Source organism: Oryx dammah, unplaced genomic scaffold (genome assembly GCF_014754425.2).
Source record: "Oryx dammah isolate SB20612 unplaced genomic scaffold, SCBI_Odam_1.1 HiC_scaffold_2, whole genome shotgun sequence".
Lineage (NCBI taxonomy): Eukaryota > Metazoa > Chordata > Mammalia > Artiodactyla > Bovidae > Oryx > Oryx dammah.
Window position 1 is genome coordinate 193,149,759 of NW_024070186.1, and position 16,651 is coordinate 193,166,409.

The window sequence follows — 16,651 nt, forward strand, 5'->3', positions numbered from 1 at the left end:
TGGGGGAAAGCACTCCAAGCCCAAGGACAGCAAATGCAAAGGGCTCTTGCAGAGGGCTGTGTTTGCTACATTCTCAGACTTGTGAGGGGCGCTGCCATCTAGGAAGGGTTGTGCTCTGAAAGTCGACTCTCAGATGGGAGGGGGTTTTCTCACACAGAATTCTTGATCCTCGATTCCAGCTGAAATGGATGGAAAATTTCCCTAGATATTACATGCAAGGATTAACTGCTGGTGTGAATCTTGTCTTTTCACATCTGAGTCCCTGGCCCGGTGCATATTCCAAGCAGCAGCCTACATGGGCATCCACTGGTCTCCACAGCGTGAATCCTTCATTGCTCCACCAAGGCTGGCCACTTGGCAAAGCCTTTGCTTGAGCTTGTGTTGTTTTAAAAACAACTTTATTGAGATGTAATTCATCACCATATCCAGCGGTCTTTAGTATCCAGAGTGTGTAACCTGTCATCACAATTTGACATCTCCTAAAAAGAAACCCCACACCCTTTAACAGTCATTCCTCACTTTCCCCCAACTCCCCCAGCCCTAGACAACTACCAGTCTACTTTCTGTCTCCATGGATTTGCCTATTCTAGACGTTCCATGTTAACTGGTATCATAGTCATACAATATGTGGCTTTTCTTTTCTAAGCTTCTTAGTATAATGATGTCATTTCACCTATGGATGTTGCAGTGTGGAATCTATACATCATCCTTTTTTATGGCTAAATAATATTCTATTCTATGGATAATCCCATTTTGTTTATTCTTTCACCCACTGATGGAAACATTTGGGATTTTTCTTCTTTTTGGCTATTATGAATAATGTTGCTTTGAACATTTGGGTACAAGTTTTTGTGTGGATATGTTTTCATTTCTCTTGGGTACGTATCTAGGGTAGGAATTTCAGTCAAATGCTGTATTTAATGAGGAAATGCCAGACTGGCTTCCAAAGTGGTTGTCACATTTTACATTCTCACGGCCAGGGTATGAGCTTCTGACTTCTCTGCATCCTCAACACTTGATGTTAACTTTTTATTACAGCCATCCTAGTGGGTATGATGTCATTTCATTGTGGTTTTGATTTGCCTTTTTCTCATGGCTATCTTGAGCACCTTTCCTTTCCATAAACTTATTGTCCACAGGTTTATCTTTTTCCTTTGCCTGTCTTCAACTGGCTGTCTTTTTATTACTCAGATGTAAATATATTCATTATAAAAGTGCCTTATCACATATACACGATTTGCAAAAATGTTCTATCATTCTGTGGGTGGTCCTTTCACTTTCTTGACAGCGTCCTTTAAAGCACTTTGATGTCCTGTTTCTCTTTCTCCTTTGCTCCCTTATGCTCTTGGAGTAGGTTGGACAGAGAGGTGGAGGCTTTGCTGCTCACACATACTGGGGGTAGGACTGCCAGATAAAATGCTCAGATACCCTAACCCTAATTTCAGACATTGAATAGTTTTTCCAGTATAAGAAGTATGTGCCAAGTATACTGTTTACCTGGAATCCAAATGTGCTTTTATTTGCTAAACCTGGCAGCCCAGCCAGGGGTCCTGTGTATGTGTGCATATGAACGTGTATCTGCGTGACATACGAGGCGACGCTCACAAGCATCTTCAAACCAAGCCGGCCTCCCAGTCCCCGGGATAGTGACCTTCCCAGCCCACCAGGGGTCCTCCGCCGCTCTGCACTGGGGCTGAGCAGAGCTCAGGTAAACCAGTGGTCTTCCCCCATCTCTGAAGGTCCCCAGCAGACCTGAGCACTGGTTGCCAACATTAGCACCAGCTCAACACTGCATCCGGTACTGACTTTCCTTCCTCTCTCCTTGCTTCCTCTAATCCCCTAAATAAACTCTCTGCCCCCAGGTTCTTGTCCTAGGCTCTGTTTTAGGGGAAATCCAAACTGACAGTTGGTACTGGAAGTGGCCCTAGAAAGTGAGTCCTCAGAACGGGATTCTGGAACAGGTGTGTGTGTTTTTTTTTTTTTTTTTTAAAGGAGACTGCTGATAAACTCAATGGTGGTTGGTTCTGTGACCTGGATGTTACTAGAACAGGAGCAGTTATAAGGGCTGCAGAGTTTCCTTCTCTCAAGCTTTGAAGAAAACAACAGACTCGGGTCAGTCAACTATTTATTGAGGGCACAAAGTCCTCCAGGTAGAGTTTAAGGGTGCACCTTCTGCAGTGAAGGCAGGCTGCTCTGAAAACCAGGTGCAGGATTTAGTTGTAAGGGTGGGAGAGCTGCAAAGGTGGCTAAATGAAAAGCCTCACCTAGTTACTGAGGCCAAAATTCCAGGCCCTGATTGGGGTCCTGGTATCTGAGACATTTCAGTAGGAATGCTTTATCACCTGGAATCCTAAATTCCCGAGCCCTCTGGCCTAACAAAAGCACCTCTCTTCCCCCTTGATGCAGAAGAGCCCCATTTTGCCTGAAGACCATGCAAAGATCCCACCTGACTCAGGTGCCTCTCAAGATTAAAGCCTGTTCTCCTTAAAATCTGTCTCCACCTTCCCCAATACATACAGACTGCAATACTGTGACTTATGACAAATATGAATGTAGTCACTAGACAATCTGAGCAGGCCCGTAAGTCATAAGGCACGTAAGCAGGAGACCCACACCCCCATGTCCTTTACCTTTGCTGAACTGATGTCTCTCTGCTCACACCTATGGCTTCATTTCCCTTTGATGTGGTGGAAGAAACAAGTAGGGTTTCTGTCTCACAGAGGGTTCAGCTCAGTACTTTGATGTGTGAACCAAAAATGTGATGATTCACAAGGCCCTGCTCAGGAGTGGCCCTAAAGGCCAGAGAGGGGAAACTGGCGGGCAGAGCTGTGAGCCATGTACTGAGCATCAGCTTTTCGTGGAAGGAGAAAGTGTCTCCTGGGGTGTGGCTTGGCTAGACAACCGGTCTGCAAAGAATAAGGGTGAAAGTCTGGGACAAAGAGATCGGAAGAAGATTTCAGCTGATGGACTCATGGGAGCTGAAGAAGTGTTTGGACCTTTGTCTCACTTCAACGTCCATCAGAAAGTACCACTGCAGAGTCAGGACGATAAGGGACAGGACAGACTTGGGGTCCAGGCCCTTCTCACCAGAGGACGAGACGCAGGTCTCCGGGCTTAGCAGGTTCCTACTGTTCCTGATCTGGGCCAGCAGCTCCAGTGGGGGCCGGAAAGACACCCAGCTACCGCCTAATCGCTGAATTCTGCGGGCCTCCGTGAGGATCTGTTCATATCCAAGCATTGCTGAATCTTCCAATAATGACTGCTTCACCTCCCACCCTAACATATTTGGCTGCTGCAGGGACTCATTACCTGTAGTTTAATCTGCCTCCAGGATGGCACATGAGGCAGTTTCCTGCCATCAGAGCTGGTACTAGACAGGACACTTTCTTGCTGTCCTCAATCCTGGCATGTCAGGTCTGCATGACCACTAGAGCTGCAGCAGCAAAGAGAGATTTCAGTGACTACCAACAAGACACTGGAAAAAAACTCACAAAGCTAAGCAACCAACAGGAGCAAAGAGTGAAGTCGGGTTTCCAAGTAACAGGAGGACCAACTGGCAAAAAGCCACACCTGAAACCAGAGAGTCTGCAGTCAGAGGGAAAAGACAAGGTCGACTGATTTAAGGTAAAATCATACTCTGTATTACTGGCTTCTGGAACTTAGAAGGATGTGTCTCAAGGAGTCAAGATTTTCAGACTCTGGCAGAGACAGAGTACACAAGACCAAAAAGCATGTGAGGCTGACAGAATGTTCCCAAAGACCAAAAAAAAAAAAAAAAAGTGTTCAGTATGTAGGAAAAGCACAACGAAGACCAAGCTGCAGCTACTCTACATACCCGGCCGCAACTTCCTAACATACATTCCAAGTACTCAAAGTTCTATTTACCCCAAATCCAAATTTTCCAAAAGCAAAACCAGTAGGAAGCTTCCTCTTTCTAGAATAGGGTTAACAATTTTTTTTACAGTAACAGTCCTGAGGCATTACAAGAACTTTTAAGTTTATTCTGAATCAGATTAAACTGCGTTCAACATGGCTCATTTCTTTACAAGTCATGATCTTGAGTATATGTTAAAACAGCTAAACAGTTTTAATGCTTCTTCTTTAATTATACTGGATACACAGCAGTGTAACTATACAAAAGGCAATGCCGGCACGGTGTATGGGACGTGAAGTGTGGTGAGGGGACCCTGCCCCAGTGAGTTGGTGGGCAGGTGAGGAACCCACCCTGTCCCTGCCTGAGCTCTCACTCCATCCCCTTGACATTTAGTCAAACAAACAAAATCTACTCCATAGTTAACTTTGCAATTACTGGGCTGTCTCTAGCATTCACGTTCTAAAGAAAGAAAAACAAAAACCACCAAAAGATGGTATCTGACAGTTAAGATCCTTCTCCCTCTGCAGTGTGGACTTTCTGATGTTTGGAAAGATTGGACTTACTACAAAAGGTTTTCCCACAATCACTACACCAATAGGGCTTTTCCCCAGTGTGGGTTCTATGGTGCTTATTAAAATTGGAGCTGTGGTTGAAGGCTTTCCCACACTCCTTACATTTATACGGCTTCTCTCCAGTATGGAGCCTCTGGTGAGAACTAAGACCTGCGTGCTGACTAAAGCTCTTCCCACACTCGCTACACTGATACGGCTTCTCCCCGGTGTGTATTCGGTAGTGGCGAATGAGGCTGCCTTTGCCACTGAAGGCTTTGCCGCAATCTTTACACTGGTAAGGGGCCTCTTCAGTGTGCATTCGCTGGTGCTTAAGGAGGTCTGAGCTCTGACCGAAGGCTTTCCCACACTTACAGTCATAGGGCCGGTCCACCAGGTGTGTTCTGTAGTGAAGGGTCAGGTTGGAGCTGTGGCTGAAAGCCTTCCCACATTTGGTGCACACATATGGTTTCTCCCCAGTGTGTGTTCTCCGGTGTTTAGTGAGGTTGGAGCTATTACTAAAGGCCTTCCCACACTCAGCACATATGTAACGTCTCTCTCCTGGGGCAGGTTTAGTCACTACTTCTCTACCTTTAGCAGAACCTTTGTCTTGGAGAGGGGTTTTTGTTCCTCTCTCCTTTTCTGTATTTACCCACTGCCTTTCTAACCTGGCCTCACATTTATCAGCGATAATCATGGGAAGTGTATCCGTTCTGAATCCTTCTGCATGAGATTCTTCAGAACTTCCCTCCTTATCTGTTGATTCCTCATTCTGGGTCTTCGACTTACGATCTGAAACAGTAAGCAGGATAAGGACACGTCAGTTGCTTCCTGTCATGAGAAAAAAACTCTTAAATGAGAAACAGAACCATCAGGTGACATTGACGGATTCTAAGGGGTAACCAAATACCACTCTATAAAGTCACAGTATCACGTTTAAGACAAACAGGTCATTATCAGATCTAGCTTACAACGCCAGACTTTCACGCAAGCCCCTACCAGAAGCTATCATGGTATGAGGAATACACAGCACTGTCTGCCAGGAGAACTTCATGTATAGAGGGAAATTAGGCAAAACTTCAGGCAAAACTAAGCATACTGAGACAGCAGCAAAGAAGCTGGGTCATGTTCAGGCAGAAAGAAACAAGAAAGATTATGGAAGGGTCAAAGTTGGTAACAGAAAATAAATAGGATAATTAAGGGCGAAGAGGCTGGTGGCAAACTCACAAAATCCGGATTCTCACAGAAGGTGAATGTATTTAACAGCAGTAAAAGAGAATGTTTGGTCCATTTATAATTATTCTAATCCCAGATCCTTGGTAATCTGAATGACAGTACTTAACTCCTATGAGGGTTTAACTCTCATCATTTAAACTATCAATACATGTTTCCTGTCATTCTCTCAGTTATAAAGCAACTGTTGAAATCTGACCGAAGTCGTTAAGCTTTTTTAGACCATTTCACTAGGCTGTCATACCTCTTAAAAGTCCACCTAACCATCCACACACAAGAAAGGAGAAAAAGAGAAGTCCACACTGAAAACTGATGACAGCAGGGCCACTAAGTCATGAGCAAATGAACCAGCACCATCTCCTACCAGTTCATTCAACCTGCCCTCCCCTCTGTGAACAGTCCCCTTACCAAACCTCAGCTCTCCCTTCAAGAGTGTGTCATTTGTTCCCATGCCAAGATTGACTGAGACACACCTGAAGGAAGAAAGGAATTCATTCTGCCTCGTCCGCCCAGGGGACCTCCTGACAATCAGGAATGAGGACGACTGTTTCTTCCACCACAAAGGCCTGGGGCACCAAGCAGGGGCCTGAGAGATGGTCCTACCTCGAACCTTCCTCAGCACGGGGGTGAACTTCTCCTCTTCACCAGTCTCTTGGATGTAGAGGGGTCCCCAGGACTCGTATCTGTGACTGGTCTCCACAGACTCTAGCTGCGGGCTGCTCAGGGACTCCTCCGCCATTCCTGAGGGTGACATCTTCTCCCACGACCGTTTCTGCTCACGGGGAGGTGGGGATGCCTAGAGACAATTATGAAAGGCTGGGTCTGTGCACAGCTCACTTTAAGAACCGGAATGAAAGAAAATCTCAGAACAGCTATGTAGAACCTCTAGGAAAGAGACCCTCTATTCCATTCAACTCCCAAGGGTAATCCCTCAATTCCACACAGGATAACAGAAGAAAACCAGGAAGAAAGACGGTCTAGCGCAGCGGAAGGTCCTGCGAGCTGCTCTCAGCGTGTGGACACACCCACCCCTGCCTGGTCCGCTGGGCTCTCAATCTCGCGGAGGAGGAGGGCGTCCTGGCCTACCTGTGGCGTTGGCTCATCCAGCTCCCGTTCCAGATCCTCCAGGAGAGTGACAGCCTCTTCGGCGCTCTCCGGGCAGTGCTCCTGCACCCAGGCCTGGAGCTCCTGGGGCAGGATCGTCAGGAATTGCTCGAGCACCAGCAGCTCCAGGATCTGCTCCTTGGTGTGGATCTCGGGCCTCAGCCACTCGCAGCAGAGCACCCGGAGCTGGCTGAGGGCCTCCCGGGGGCCAGGGGTGTCGTGGTACCCAAACTGCCTGAAGCGCTGGCGGAATATCTCCATGGGAAGGCGCTTCCCTTTCTCTTCCTCCTCCTCAATCTTCACAATCACAGGCCCCTGCTCCTGTGGAGGCCTAGGGCCCAGAACTGCGGCCATGCCCAGCACTTTCATCTCGGAGGTACTCCAGAAACAGCTGCCACTACAGACAGGATTCTGTGGAGCAGAAATATTGGCTCCTGTGGGTTTCTGGTTCTTTAGGACTACACGTTAAACCTATGAAAATATGATTACCATAGAATTATCTGAAGAAAAAGTATGCTTTTTGGTCTTTAAGAAATGTGGAACTTATAGCCACTATAAAAATACCATATAACAATGACTATCAAAAATCTTGCTAGCATCAGCTCAGGATATCCTGTTTTGATCTGATTTTGTCTTCATTGTCTGAAAGAGTGGCCTGTGGCTCAATTCTACTTTTGCATAGCTGGCTGAAGAAAATGAAAACACTCATTCAAAAATATACATGGGCCTTCCCTGGTGGCTCAGTTGGTAAAGAATCTGTCTGCAATGCAGGGGATCCAGGTTCAATCTCTGGGTGGGGAAGTCCCCCTGGAGAAGTGGCAACCCACTCCAGTCTTCTTGCCTGGGAAATCCCACGGATAGAGGAGCCTGTGGGTGGGCTACAGTCCATGAAGTCACAAAGAGTTAGACACGACTTAGCGACTAAACCACTCAATATTCATACCAGCATTATTTACAACTGCCAAGATATGGAAGCATCCTAAGTGACCATCAACAGATGAACAGCTAGAAAGGGGTGTGCATGCATGCACATGTGCACACACCCACATGTGCACAAATACTATTCAGCCATAAAAAAGAAGGGAACTATCTGCAACAACATGGATGGATGGACTTGGCGGGTATTATGCTTAGTGCAACAGGTCAGAGAGAAAAACAAATACTGTACATGGTCACTTACATGTAAACTCTGAACAATAAAACCAGTGAATGTAACAAAAAAGAAACAGACTCACAGATACAGAGAACAAACTAGTGATTACCAGTAGGGGACAGAGAAAGGGGGAGATGGAAAAGTAGAAAGTGAACCGACAACAGAATCTCCCTATTATTAACTATTCTCTGAAAGAAAACTCCGTAAGTTAGTTAATCTTACATGCTTATGACTGGCCTTCCTGATGAGCATGTTTTCAAACTCTAAGCAGCATCTTTCCTGTCACATAGGTGTTCCTATACTGGATCTGAGTAAGGAAAATTCCAGCAGTCTCAATAAGGAGCCAAAGACATAAAAATCTATGTGGGTGTTCATGACATGACATTACACTGACAACAGCAGAGACCACACAAAGAATGTACGAGAGGCTTCCAGAAGCTGAAGACGCGGGAACAGGAGTTTAGGTAATCTAGACCTAAGGCATTTAATCAGCTGAGTATGCGCATTTCTTTTTTTTTTAACCTCAACATGAATCAGCCATAGGTATACATATATCCCCTCCCTTTTGGACCTCCCTCACCTCCCCACCCCTCTAGGTTGATACAGAGCCCCTGTTTGAGTTTCCTGAGCCATACAGCAAAGTATGCTCATTTCTAACATGCGTGTCAGCCTCCATGGATCTGGTCTGACTGCACCTGAAATATCTTGCACACACACACAAAATATACACATAATCACCATGAAGGAAAAAGGGAAAAACACTAACAGTGATATTTCTGGGACAGAGAATTATGTATGATTTCAATTTTTAAAAGTCTTTTTCATTTTCTAAATTTTCTTTAGTGGATATTACTTTTGTAACTAGAAAAATCATAAAATCTTTAAAGGATCATAAGCAGTTTTTAATAAACCAAGATAGATTTTACTTCTAATGCCCAGATTCTATGGCCTTCAAAAAAAAAAAAACAGGAAAACAAAAAAGCACCAATTCCAGCCCATGCAGAACCTTCCAACAAAGGTACACGTCTGTTACAGCTTTCATATCACATATTTAGTTTCACACATTTGGTAAATATGTATTTAAAACATGTATTTTATATGACTCTTCCCCATTATTTTTGTGATCAATTTGGGTAATTAAAAATACAGGAAATGGGGTTCTAAGAATGAAACCTCAATATGCAACCTTGCCTTTTATGAGAAAGTTGGTAATTATCAGCTGCTAATTCGTGCAGAATTCTAGGGATGATAGCTGAACTCCCCTCTATGGAACCCCAACTCTGAAGCGTCCTATGAGGCACCACTGCTCCCGCACAGGAGCAGAGTCAGCACTGGACACCCCTTTATGCTGCCTTCTGCTCTCAGTCTGCCGCTGAAGCCCCCAGGGTGAGGGCTACTTGAAAACCGAGCAGGGAACCACTGCCGTCTTATCTCCAACACAGGAACAACTCTGTAACTTACCTATCACAGAATTCCCTACTCTGGCCAGAGGAAGGCACCCCAAGAACACGGGGACCCTCCATTGGACGGCTCAGCTTCTGGGATTCAGCCTGGGAAATTCAGACACTAGGGGTTATAACGCGGCACAGGAGGCATTAAACAGGGCGAGTCTTGCGTCACGTTCACATGGGATCTGTTACCCAGAACTTAGGAAATCCAAACACAGATGCCACTACATCAAACCATTGCCTTTGCAAAACACTTTAGGAAGAAAGTTTCCCTAAATGTTACTGCTGAGTACCATCAGTAGTAACTGAGCCCAGTAGCTCAGTGATTTATTCTAGCACACCAGTTTTGCAGTGCCCGCAATTCAAATTCATGCCTCAGTAAGGCCACCAACATGTGGCAGGCTGGGCGCCTGGAGCCTTCTTCCTAATTGCACTCACTCTCCTTGATATCATCCGGTGGCATGGCTTTAATTACCATCTATTTATTCACACTCGCGAATTCACACTCTCCAGCCTGGACCTCTCTTCTGAGCGCCAGACTCTTACAACCAACTACCCACTTGACCTTGCCACCAGCATGTCCAGCGGCTTCCCAAACTTAACGTGTCCAAAACTGCACTTCCCATCATTCCTCCAAAGCTACTCATCTCAGTGAATGGCAATTCTACTGTTCTGTTTTCTGGTCACTCCTGACTCCTCCTTCACATTCTACACACAATTCAGGACTAAATCTTGTTATCTCTACACGCAAGAGATTCAGAATTCAACCACATCTCACTTCCTCCAACACTGCTGTCCCAGTCCATCATCTGTGCCTTTTTTCTTTTTTCTGCCCCATCACACAGCATGCAGGCTCTTAGTTCCCTCACCAGGGACCAAACTCAAGCCCCCTGCAGTGGAAGCATGGAGTCTTAACTGCTGGACCACCAAGGAAGTCTCGGTTGTCTATAAAATATTATACGTCAGATCACATCATTCCTCTATTCACACCTTTCAAGGCTCCGTGTCTCATACGGAGTAAAGACCAAAAACAAGGCCTCAAGGATTTCAGTCTCTGTTGCCTCTTGGATTTCCTTGTCCTTTGTCTTTCCTCTTTCTTCCACCTGTCAGACTGGTAAATAATTTTTTTTTTTTTAATCTGATAATGGTTTATGCCCACCCCTACCCTGTCAAAGCCAGTATTTGGTCTTGACCAAACATCTGGTCATGCTGAGTTTGTCTAAAGGTTCATTTAGGGATGCTCTCCAGATCTTGGCTTCTTAATTTTCCTCAATAAATACTTTATACAATAAAAAAGCATGTGAATAGAAAACAGAGGTTTCATTACTCACATTGTCTTCAACCACAATGAACTATCTTCTTTAAGCTATCTAGACTGTTTAGCACAAAAGGGCTAAAGAGCAAAAGTTCACAGTCTACAAGCAGAGGTGTTTGTTCTGTTCCGAGTTTTTCCTCCTTTAGGCCAATTTCCCAAAGCTTATATGCCCCCCAAAAGTGCCCCAAATCCCATTCTAGAAGATCAGGCATAAATGAACCAAGTTATTATTACAAATTCTAAAATTAAATGGGATTTACCTACTGCTGCTAGAATGCTTTTTTTTTTTTTTCCCTAGAACTTTAAAAATGTTACCCTTTTGTAATAGAAAACTCCTACACAGGCAAATCTGATAATTTTGAGACACAGATTTCTACCGTTGGATAGTTTTCTGCGTTTCTTGCTTCTTTAGACCGCACCAAATTCGGCATCACTTTTTCTCTTCTTTCTTCCCTGATCCTAGTTTGCTCCTAGTCCAAAACTTACTTTCTCCGTAGTAGCCTTCCATCACCTGAAAACAGCTGTCTTGCTTAACTCTTTTCTTCACAACTCTTCCAACTATTCCTTTTATAACAGGAGTTTCTAAGTACCTCACTCACAAGATCACCTTTCTCTAGACAAACTGTAAGTAAACGGCCCTCTAAAATGGGTTTCTAAACTTGAGCAGATTCCTGTTACCTACTTTCAAACCTGAACAATGCCCAACGGACTAGTCCCTCCCATATTTCAGACAATACATAAGACTTCCGAGGCTCCGTTTCTCACACGAGGCTCCCAACCCTCGGGCGAATTCTTAAATCAATTAGCCTTGAATTTGGACCGCCTACTTAGAGCCCGGAAAACATCCCTGTTCTAGCCGACTGGCGACTGGGCTCACCGAAGGCAGAAAAAAACTGCTTTGTAACGCGAAAGAAACCAACTTTCACTTGTTAAACCCGGGGGTGGGGGCAGGGGCGGAAATGCTTTCAGGAGAGCAAAGGCCTCCGCCATCTGGGCCTGGGTAGGGACAGAGGCCTCCTCCCACGTCCCTCCCCGGACCGGTCTGGGGAGTCCCCAGAGGCCACAGCTGCCTAATCCACTCGTCCCTCCCCGCACCCTTTCAGCGGAAACTCCCTCTTCCGCCCGCCACGCGAACCGTGGACCAGAAGGCTCACCGTGAGTCAGAGCCGCTCGGGCCGCTGGGACACCTCAACGCGCACCGCGGCCGGCGCAGCCGGAAGTACGTCATAGCTCCGCCCGCGGAGAGCTGCGAGGGGCCGCAGCGGCCCCTCTAGGAACTCGGGAGGTCTTCTCTGCATCTCGGTGTCTCGGGTGGGCCGGAGATTCCTGCCCGGCAGGGACTAGTGGAGAAAAGCCCCCGCAACGTGAACAGCCGGGGACCTAGCCCGCACCCTTTTTTATTGTTTTCCGCATTTTTTTTTTTAAACTAAGAAAGGGCCGACTAGACGAAGTCTTGGCAGTGTTCGCACCCTGCCGCTTCCCGCCGGGCCAGGGAGAGGCGTGGGCTCTGCGCGGTGACCTCGGTCCCCCCTCCTGGACTTGAGGCCGGTTCTCCTGTGATCCTCAGGCTGGTCACCGCGTGGGAACTCGGTCCCCGCTTATAAACATGGAGTTTCACACTTAGCCCTCTAAGCCCGAGATTCAGTTATCTCTCTCCCGGCGGCATCCAGCTAAAGTAGCTGTGCCCTTGGGCCTTTGTGGGTTCTAAGGGTTCTTCCTGGACAGAGATCTCTGATGTCACCTTCTAGGCGCACCTGATGTTGCAGCACTTGGTACAGAGGTCCTTGCCTACCTTATCAACCCCCTCCCCCACCCCCGCTCTTGCTCAATTGCGATTAGGGACTAATTGTAAATAAGGGATTGATCCCTCAAAAGGCACACATGTTGGGACATCCTTGGTGGCTTAGTGGTAAAGAATCCGCCTGCCAATGTAGGAGACACAGGTTCTGTCCCTAATTAGGACAATCCCGCATACTGCGGAGCAACTCAGCCGATGCACCCCAACTATTGAGGCTGTGCTCCATAATAAGAGAAGCAACCGCAATGAAAACGGCGCACAACTAGGGAGGAGCCCCTGCTCTCAGCAACTAGAGAAAAGACCACACAGCAAATAAAGTTAACCAATGTGGTTGGTGGCTTGCTGGGATGTGGCATCTGCATTTCAGAATTGTTTTGGCTTCCAAGAACCTCATACTCTTCCCAATGAATTCATCCAACAATCACATACAAAGAAACTTATGGAGAGTTCTACTTGCAAAAAGTTCAATTAAACATTCGCTTTCCTGTAATTTCAACTCATTGATCCTAGCCTTTTTTGTTTCTTTTAAACTGTGCCACAAGGCTTGTGGACTCTTAGTTCCCCAATCACGGATGGAACCCAGGCCCTCAGCAGTGAAACCACCAAATCTTGACCACCGAACCATCAGGGAATTCCCATGTTGATCCTAGTCTTGCCTGAGCTTTTCCTCTCACAGAATGCATGTAGTAGTTCTTCTTGTCAGCCCCTTCAAAATATTTGGAAATTGCCACATGATTGTCCCAAAGATCAGCTACAACAGTTTCACAATCTTGTCTGAAAGTTGTTTCTGAATCTTGCAATGTGAAGTGTAACATGACCTTCTGAGGACTCTCGGTTTCTTATTTAAACAAATCTCCATACTCTGCCATATTCTCCCGCTTCACTCTCTACATTACTGTTTTCTTTTGTTTTGGAAGATTATTTGGTTTGAAAAGAAAAAGCGGGGGGGTCCCCTTCCCTTTGTAGCAGAAACCTGGAAAGCAAAATGCTGCGCTGGTTACTGTTAGTCCCAGCTCCTTCCTCTCTTTTGGACAGGGTGGTTGTGGTTCTCTCCAAAAGAGCTGCTTTCAGGATCTTTGTCGCTTAAGTTTCACTCACTTATTTTTGCTGCTATCACTATGCTTTGCCAGTAGAGGGTGATCAAACCTTGATTTCTCTTAAAACAAGGCAAGCTCCTTGCCTATCACAGCTCTAAAACTGCCCCCCACCCCCAGGAGTCCACCTGTACAGCCTGTTGGGAAGTTGCAAAGACATCATTCAGCTAAAGAAAAGGAAAAGAGAATCAAGGTGATGTAGTTAGACAACCCCATAGCTTAGACCTGGAACTCTGTGCTAATGAGCCTTGGGAGACTTGAAGATGCAATTAAATTACCTGGAAAAGGGGCGTAATAACAACCTCCTCTGACAACTTTAAAGCGCCTGGATCACAGGAGAGTGAGCTAGCTTTGTAATTAGCTGTACCAATACTAAGGACATTTTAATTTTCAAAACTCTGGGCTACAACATTTTTCTCATTTCCTGTGTTTTAATGTCGGCCTCCCACGCCCCACCCCCATGGATGTGGCTCTGCCCATCGCAGATCCTTTGTTATCCGACCTTTTCTGGAGGCCACCTGTCTTCTTAACAAGAGAAGATAAAATTTCCTGCCAAGACTTTTACAAAAGAGCAGGTTGCCAGTTCATTGCCCCTTGTCGTGGAAGAACCCAGAAAAAAACTGCATTATCTGAGTAGATGGAGATCACAAAGGGCATGTGGCCCAACCCTCCCACCTGCAAAATCCCTTCCTGCCCAGGACCCCAGGTGTCACAGCTGACCTGATTCAGCAACCTGCTCTGGCTGACTTGGCAACAAGGTTCCTTCTCCCAGCGACTTCCACTGGGGTCACTCCTCCTGGTTGTGCAACTTGGACCCTACAAAGCCCTGGGGGGCCACCATTCATCTCATCAGGGGGTTGTACAGTTTAATATTTATTTGGCTGTGCTGGCTCTCAGTTGCAGCGTGTGGGATCTAGTTCCCTGACCAGGGATGGAAGCCTTGCCCCCTGCATTGGGAGGGTGGAGTCTCAGCCACTGGACGCCCAGGGAAGTCCCTGGAGTTGTGCGGTTATCACAACTCACCAGCACAAGGCAGCCAAGTGTCTTGAGGAAGAGGTGCCTTTTTCTAATTTGCCTCTGCCAGGACAATTAGAGGCTGAGGCTGGGCAGAGCTGGTTTTATGTATCTGCCTTACTCATTGCAAAACCTATTATTCCTGACACCCAGGACGTGGTCTGACACTGTTTACTGAAAGAGATTTAAATCTATTTCCTGGGGTTGTGCAGAACAGACTGAATCTCTCTTCTGACATGACAAGCCTTTAGATGCTTGAGGGTAGAGACCAAGTTCTTATGCCTTTTTTCCTTACCAAACAAAACCCTTCATTGCACACCAGAGGTGGTTTTGTTTTTCCCTCCTATGGTTGATGTCTTTTAAAATGCGAGTCCAGAACCAAATGCACGGTGCACAGTGACCGATAACTCAGGTAGAAGACTGAGCCCAGCACCTCCCGTGTTCAGGCATCTGGAGTGGAGGCTGTGCTGAAGACACCTGGGACTTGGGAGGTGGTGGTGCCAACTACTGATGGACACGAGAGTTTGGAAAGGCCTCTTAAAGCTGTATCGGCAATGTCCATCTTTCCAGGGCAAATACTGTTCCTTTAGGATCCCTTTAGGATATGGAAACTGAAGCTCAGGGGAAAACAGAACACTCTGCACTTCGCTCTGGTTTCTAAATAGAGTGAAAAAAATTATTTAAATGAGACAAAGCAAAAAAAGTTTCTAATAAACAAGGTTATTAGAAATCATAAAGAGCTAAACTATCAGTTTTACATGCTGTTCTTACCATTAGGATGTTCTGTTTTCTAAGATTCATAAAGTGGTCAAATATTATTTTAATGGTTTCATTTTATGAGAAAATTATGTTTTGGGAGATCGTTAAAAAGCATCTTTATTCCATGGCTTTTGATTCTGTTGCCCTCTTAGAAGCTACCTAAGCTCCTGAGAAATTACTTAGGACATGTCATTTGGGTGAGGGTTGTTTGTGGGTCACAGTACGTGTTTTTGACTTTGAAATTATACTATTTCTTTGTGTAAAATGTACATTTTATGCAACCTAGGACAACAAAACACAAACATCACAACTATTGCCACCTAGAGATGATAATTTATTGTTTTACCAAGATTTGGAAGAAAACATAAAGAGAATATTTATTACAAATCCCCATCTCCTTCCCCGACCTCACCACTCTAACATTTCTCTGTCAGACAGCACCAGCCTCCTGAAATGGACCATTGACTGTAAGTGCGTATCAGTTTCAGTTTGCTGCCATTTTTCATGATTGGAACTTTTAGCTCTCGAGCAAGGTTTCAAAAGCCTTTTCAATGGAGGAGTTTCTTAGCTTTAACAGCAACAACAGAAAAACCATTTTCCCTCTAAGATCCCATTACTTACCGGAAGAAGTCTTTCCAGAAATGTTAATGAGGATTTTAAATAAACAAGTTCACTTAAAAAATCACTTACTGAACATCTATCAAGCACCTGGACTCTTAAAAGACCAGTGAAATGAAAAGGCCAGGCTTGAACTGCAATAACTTAACTCTGGGAGGTGTACAAAGACAAGTGAGTTTCTTCTTTTGGTCTAATTTATTCTAAACGAAGAAACCAGGAACTGACAAAACAGGAAAGGTTTATCCAGTCTACAGATAAACAAGACAATGCCTGAGTTAGTTCTCTATATAGATTTAGGCTTATCGTGTTGACCTGGGTGTAATAATCTCTATTTAACTAAAAGCTAATAAAAATACATGTTCATTGTAAAATAATTGCTGATTTTGCCTGCATATCCCACCCCTTGCCCCTAAACTCACAGATTTTCCTGTATCATCACAACCCGTTTCCTCCCACCCACCCCCCTCACATATCTGTTTTCACCTAAGAACCCCTACAACCAGCAGAAGCGTCTCTAATATGCTCTGTGCTTGCTCGGGTGGGGCAGGGGCCGGGTGGGAAGGCGGGTGAGTGCTGGTCCACAACTCATGGCCGGTCTCTCCTCTCCTCCCTCAGGCACCCCTGTCACCCTTAAAGCAGCTAGTCTGTCTTCTACCACCCTCCTCCCCACTCTCCTTCATGGCACACCTGACC

General features: G+C 45.7%; 1 protein-coding gene across 3 annotated transcripts; it reads right to left on the minus strand.

Annotated features, from left to right (window-relative positions):
• Positions 1-3,978: 3,978 nt before the first annotated feature.
• ZSCAN21 (zinc finger and SCAN domain containing 21) lies at positions 3,979-11,897 on the minus strand. Of its 3 annotated transcripts, none has more exons than XM_040262845.1 (4): positions 11,830-11,897; positions 6,742-7,230; positions 6,259-6,451; positions 3,979-5,214 (listed from the first exon to the last, which is right to left on the minus strand). In XM_040262845.1, exons 2-4 carry the CDS (start codon positions 7,126-7,128, stop codon positions 4,379-4,381), a joined length of 1,416 nt encoding a protein of 471 aa, XP_040118779.1. In that variant the 5' UTR covers positions 7,129-7,230; positions 11,830-11,897; the 3' UTR covers positions 3,979-4,378. The 3 variants fall into 3 exon arrangements, with proteins under 3 accessions (XP_040118779.1, XP_040118784.1, XP_040118787.1); XM_040262850.1 differs by having other exon boundaries at positions 4,086-5,214; positions 10,692-11,837; XM_040262853.1 differs by lacking the exon at positions 11,830-11,897 and adding an exon at positions 11,771-11,789 and having other exon boundaries at positions 4,086-5,214.
• Between the last annotated feature and the right edge of the window lie 4,754 nt (positions 11,898-16,651).